The sequence below is a fragment of the Theropithecus gelada genome, chromosome 4 (genome assembly GCF_003255815.1).
Source record: "Theropithecus gelada isolate Dixy chromosome 4, Tgel_1.0, whole genome shotgun sequence".
Classification (NCBI taxonomy): Eukaryota; Metazoa; Chordata; class Mammalia; order Primates; family Cercopithecidae; genus Theropithecus; species Theropithecus gelada.
Genome location: NC_037671.1, coordinates 98407787 through 98413786, shown reverse-complemented (window position 1 = coordinate 98413786; position 6000 = coordinate 98407787). Strand labels below are relative to the sequence as shown.

At 48.2% G+C, this 6000-nt stretch overlaps 1 protein-coding gene across 2 annotated transcripts in view; it reads left to right on the top strand.

Moving 5' to 3' along the window:
* Window positions 1-613: 613 nt before the first annotated feature.
* FAXC (failed axon connections homolog) overlaps window positions 614-6000 on the top strand; it is a 71688-nt gene continuing 66301 nt past the window's right edge. The window contains exons 1-2 of one of the 2 annotated variants that reach the window (XM_025382851.1): window positions 614-894; window positions 1370-1491. In XM_025382851.1, the coding sequence (XP_025238636.1) occupies window positions 1385-1491 (107 nt within the window). In that variant the 5' untranslated portion in view covers window positions 614-894; window positions 1370-1384. Of the gene's footprint in view, window positions 895-1115; window positions 1492-6000 lie in introns of those variants that run through there. The other variant, XM_025382850.1, reaches the window with a different exon arrangement.

The following is a 6000-nucleotide window of genomic DNA, read 5'->3' as shown; positions in this document are numbered from 1 at the left end:
CAGGAGAGGAAAAAAGGGGGGAGTCCTTTTGCACCTCAATCTCTGTCCCCAGGCAAAAGTCTGGAGGTTTCTTTTATCCATCCTTCCACCTTAAGAGTGATGAACCTCCACTGTCCTGTTTCCTTTTTCAGTTCTTCCAATTTAAAACTATCCATGCTCTTGCTAAAATCTGTGCATATATTACAAGCGTCTATTCTTTGTACTTATGAACTTTAATAAATGAAGTTAAAGGAAAAAAATACACTGAACACACACACAGTTGTTAGACAGATTTTCTTAACCAAAAGAGGGACCCCCGCCCCCCCAACCAAAACCCTGTATCAGCGAGTTCCCTGATAGTGACTTCAAAGAGGAAAGACTTGAAGTGGGTTTGTCAGAGAAATCTCTCTAGGTATTTTGTTATTTGTCAAACCAGACATCTCGTCCCTGCGAACACCTGGTCAATCTCGAGGTAACTGTGTAATGTAATAAGAGTGTTTTTTACACATTATGCAAATACACAGCGCTTTCCTGATGGCCAGAACAATCTGATTCCCGACTTTAATCCCGGCCCCCGCTCCCAGCCCCCGCCTGGTGGCGTCTCCTGCCCGCAGCTCCGCGCCGCCCCAGGTGAGTCCTGCGCGTTCCCCGCTCTGGGGCCCGCGGGAGGGGCTGGAGCGCAGGCGGAGGGCGGGCCGGGGTAGGGGAGGACCAGGATCCGGGCCCCGACTGCAGCTTCCTCGCGGTGAAGCCGCATTTCCAGGCACCTCCGCCGCCCTTGCCCGCGCGCGGCGAGCGGTTTTTGGGCGTGCCGCCTGGAAGCGCGGAGCCCGCCCGGCGCGCCCCAGCCCTGCAGATCCGGCCCCGGCGGAGGCGGCCGGACCGCGGAGATGTGGGGCGGGGGCAGGGCGCGGGGTAGGTGACTTTATCCCGCCTCTGTTTGCCTGCCCCGGGGAGCAATGACATCACGCGGCCTTCTCCAGGCGCCGACACAAAGAGCGGGGCGGAGAGGCCGCTGCGGGGGGAGCCGGCGGCCGCTGCTGCCGCCCAGGGCTCTGGGGCCCCGCCGGCCAGGCCCGCAGTCCGCGGCCAGCGTCCTTCCTCCTCCTCCTCCTCTGCCGCCGCCTCCTCAGTCGCCGCCGCCCGCGTCCTCCGCGCGCCTCTGAGCCCGCGCCGGGCCGCGCCGGCCCCTTCCCATGCGGGCGGCGCGGGCCCTGGGAGGGGCGCCCGGAGCCAGCCGCGCAGCATGCACTGGGGGGTTGGCTTTGCTTCGTCCAGGCCGTGCGTGGTGGATCTGAGCTGGAACCAGAGCATCTCCTTCTTCGGCTGGTGGGCCGGGTCCGAGGAGCCCTTCTCCTTTTATGGGGACATCATCGCTTTCCCTTTGCAGGATTACGGTGGGATCATGGCAGGGCTGGGCTCCGATCCCTGGTGGAAGAAAACCCTTTACTTGACCGGGGGAGCTTTGCTGGCCGCAGCTGCGTATCTGCTCCACGAACTCCTGGTCATTAGGTGAGCCGGAGAGAGGGACCCGCACAGGGGCGCCGAGAGGGGCACCTGACTAGGGCAGGGCTGGCGCGAGGGGGGCCCCTGCCAGCCCCTCGGTCACGCTGCCCAGATGCCCAAGCGTCCTGCAATTACCTTTCCCTAAAGGCATTCGGTGGTCACCTGGCCGTGAGGGGCAGTTTGGAGTTGAAAGGAGAATTAAACCGGTGCTGGGAGGGAAAAACATTTGTCTCCCAAAATGCTCTGGGTCACTTGTCGTTATCTATTAAGAAATGTCCTTAGGAGGAGGATCTAAGTGCAGTGTGTTTGCAACAATAGAATTGGGCCCTGCAGAAATAGGTTACACTTTTATGAAATGCCTTGTTTATAAGTAATAATGCTGGAATATTAACTGCTAACCTTATCTTTTACTTAAAGGTTAGTTCTTCACCATCCTTCCCTAAATGTCAACATCAAAAGGCTGAAAAATTGCAAAAGCTCCAGAAACCTGCGGGTCCCTGTTAAAGATGCATGACCAAGTGTAGTGGTGTGCAGCTTTGATGCAGCCTTAACCTGGTTCTCTGCTTCTCTGGTGTTGAACGCCAAGCACCATCTTCAGGCTTAGATGTCATTGTTGTGTGAGCAGTAGGACAGGCTAGCACATGGGTGTGTTGGGCATCACACGGAGTCGACCAGTGCCGTAAACAGTTGCATCCGCTGCCGCAGAATGTTTACAAGATTGAGTTGGAAATACCAGAAAATGGAGGCCCCTGTTGTTGGTACATCCAACCGGCACGAAATTTTTGTTTGGGTAGAGTAATACCACAGGGCACTGAGACAGTCGTTTGGCTAATTGATACATCAGTTAATGGTTAAAATTTCCGTGCATTTGAGCCCTCCGTCACTGGAAGATTACCAGAAGCCCAGTTTTCAATAGCTCAGAATGTCCCTTTGCCAGTATTTTCAAAAGTGGAAGAAATGTGTCCACACTGCCTTATTCCAGTGGAGGAATCCTACACAATAGGTTATAAACAAAGACAGTGATAGGTGACCTTTACTAGCCTGCAGGGATCCGAGGAGATTATTGGGATAGCCTAATGTAGGTATTTGGCCTAACATACATATTTTGAATAGTTCCCATCTCTGAGAGGGTAGGAAATCATTTAGGTTTGGGGAAATGTATTGGTTTTCATATTCTTTAGCCATATTTGAGGAAGTTTATTTTAAGCTTGTTGCACATTTAATTCTCTCACTTAACACATTGCTTTGAATCTAGCTGAACCAAACAAAAAAAATTTGAAGAGAATTATCTCTCTAGATTATTTGTTAATTGTGCTAGTTTTAGAACTGTATTTCAAGTTAGATTTCAAGCTACCTAAAGAACTAAAACATTTGGGCAGCAATTTAAATGGTAACCCAGTTGTTTCTCAGTTGTATTCTAGTCTAAAGCCTTTGAGGAGATCCCGAACCATGAGACTTCTCAGCAGTGGAGGGAGTGAAGGCTTCACAGGACCAATTTTAAAACAGAGCTTAAATGACCTTGCAGAAACGGTATGGAGCTCAGCTCCCACTCTGGAGTAGGCCATGCCCTGGCAGGTGTGGTCACTGGAGCCTGAAGTGCGCTCTGCCCACAGATAGCTCCTAACTCATTTAGGGGACTATAAACCTCAGCACTGGATGCTTATTTGGACTAAGGAGTTTAATCCTAGGTTGATTCACTTTTTCTTTTTTTTTTTGTTTTTTCTTTTGAGACATAGTCTCGCTCTCATCCATGCTGGAGTGCAGTGGCTTGATCTCAGCTCACTGTAACCTGTGCCTCCCTGGTTCAAGCGATTCTCCTGGCTCAGCCTCCTGAGTAGCTGGGATTACAGGCATGCACCACCGCTTCTGGATAATTTTTGTGTTTTTAGTAGAGATGGGGTTTCACCATGTTGGCCAGGCTGTTCTTGAACTCCTGGGCTCAAGCGATCCTCTGGCCTCAGTCTGCTGAGTTGCTGGGATTACAGGCATGAACCATTACACCTGGCTAATTTTTTTTTTAACCTTTTTGTGGAGATGGGGTCTCACGGTATTGCCCAGGCTGGTCTCAAACTCCTGGCCTCAAGCAGTCCTCCCTCCTTGGCTTCCCAAAGTGTTGGGTTTATAGGTGTGAGCCACCATGCTTGGCCAGTTTTGTTTCTGGACTAATGTTTGAGTTGAATTAGACATCTCTGAAGTAATGCAAACAATGAAGAAGGGCTATTTGTGAACACTGAGTAGAGACTTTGCATATATGGGCTTTGCATGTGTGACTGCATTTATTCCTGGCAACTGTTGTTTGAAGCTTGACACCCGTTTCATAGATAAGGAAATTGTAGCTCAGGGAGGTTAAGCAACTTGCCCAAAGTCACACAGTTAAGAGTAGCAGGATCTAGATTCATATCAGAGCCTGCATTTTTTTTTTTTTTTTGAGACGGAGTCTGGCTCTGTCACCCAGGCTGGAGTGCAGTGGCCGGATCTCAGCTCACTGCAAGCTCCGCCTCCCGGGTTCACGCCATTCTCCTGCCTCAGCCTCCCGAGTAGCTGGGACTACAGGCGCCCGCCACCTCGCCCGGCTAGTTTTTTGTATTTTTTTTAGTAGAGACGGGGTTTCACCGTGTTAGCCAGGATGGTCTCGATCTCCTGACCTCGTGATCCGCCCGTCTCGGCCTCCCAAAGTGCTGGGATTACAGGCTTGAGCCACCGCGCCTGGCGAGCCTGCATTTTTTTAACCACTGCCTCTTAGATAGTATCTACTTTGGCTGGGCGCGGTGGCTTACGCCTGTAATCCCAGCACTTTGGAAGGCCGAGGCGGGTGGATCACGAGGTCAAGAGATAGAGACCATCCTGGTCAACATTGTGAAACCCCGTCTCTACTAAAAACAAACAAAAACAAAAATTAGCCTGGCATGGTGGCACGCGCCTGTAGTCCTACAGCTACTCGGGAAGCTGAGGCAGGAGAATCGGTTGAACCTGGGAGGCGGAGGTTGCAGTGAGCTGAGATCGTGCCACTGCACTCCAGCCTGGCGAGAGAGCGAAACTCCGTCTCAAAAAAAAAAAAAAAAAAAAAAAAAGTACCTACTTTGAAATCAGTTTTGTTGGAGGAAGAGGAAGGAAGGCAATGTGGAGAACTGAAGCATCGCTCAGGAAGACAGGCCTGTAGCAGGTGCCTTTCTTGCAGCCTCTAGGGGAAGAGGAGTGGAGGGGCAAAGGGAAAAAAACAGGCAGGAAGGGCGAAGACCAAGGCTTTAGAGGTTGCATGATAGCTACCTCCACTAAGGTGAAATCTAGGTTTCAACAGTCTTTATAATTTAGGCAGAGAACAAGACAAAATCTGAAATATGTGATATGGAAAATACACCTTAAAATGACTTCCCTGAGTTTACTGGCTATTGTAAACTCTTCCCCAGCCTACCTGGATTTTCTGCTGCATAGACATAACCTTAATCTATGACTATGTCTCTAGAGTGGAAGAGTAAAGTTGACAGGTGAGAATTATTTAGGATGTTTAATTAATGAATATAACCAAAGTAGGTTTTTTGGGGTTTTATCCATGTTTTTTTAGCACCATATTTTTAAATAAATATTGTTCCAACACACTACTTTGTTTTCCCTGAGTAGAGATAGCTTGGCAGCTGTCTTAAATTCAATCAGGCTTTGGAAATTTTTGTTTGTAAATTGAATGACTAAGTAATAACTTCATTACCAGTGCTTATTTGCACTTTTGACACACAGGGTCAGCCTCTTCTAGAACATTTAGTTGGTGAATCAACATCTGATCTCTGCAAACTAACAAATCATCAGCTGTATACAGAGGCATGTTCATCTGTGATATCGTTAGCCCCAGGAATAGTAGTAAACTAGCTAGTTAATGCTCTATGGGTGTCCTCTTCTACAAACTTTATGATAAGGTCACTTTATAAAATACAGCTGTGCGGGAAACAACTCACTCAATCGTCTGATCCTAAATTAGAGAGGAGTTTCTGACATATTGGAGGGAGGGCTCTGGAGCCAGACTGTCTGGGTTCAAATTCAGACTCTGTCTGTAACCAACCACATAACCTTGGATATGACAGTAAGCTCTTGATGACTCAGTTTTCTCATCTGTAAAATGGTAATAGTAGTAGTAGCTTTTCTCATAGTTGATTAAATGAGTTAACACGTGACATTCTTAGAACAGAGTTTGTCATGGTCAAAATTCAATAAAACTTGGCCATCATTAGCTGTGACTTTTATCAGAAAGTTCCAGGCTTCAGTGGTCTGAGTCAAACTGGCAGCTTTAATACGATTAACTGAGGAATTGCCCATTTTGGTGGCCTTGAAGTGCTTAAGAGCTGGAAACTGGAGTTATTTCAGAGTCAATCTTAAATTGATGTTCCTTAGGCAAGTTGTTTAACGTCTTTGAGCTTCAATTTTCTTATCTACTATAAAATAGTATAGTATGATATACCGAATTTAAACTATAACAATACCCATTCTAAAGTGTCATTGTCAGAATTAAATAAGTTAATATATATA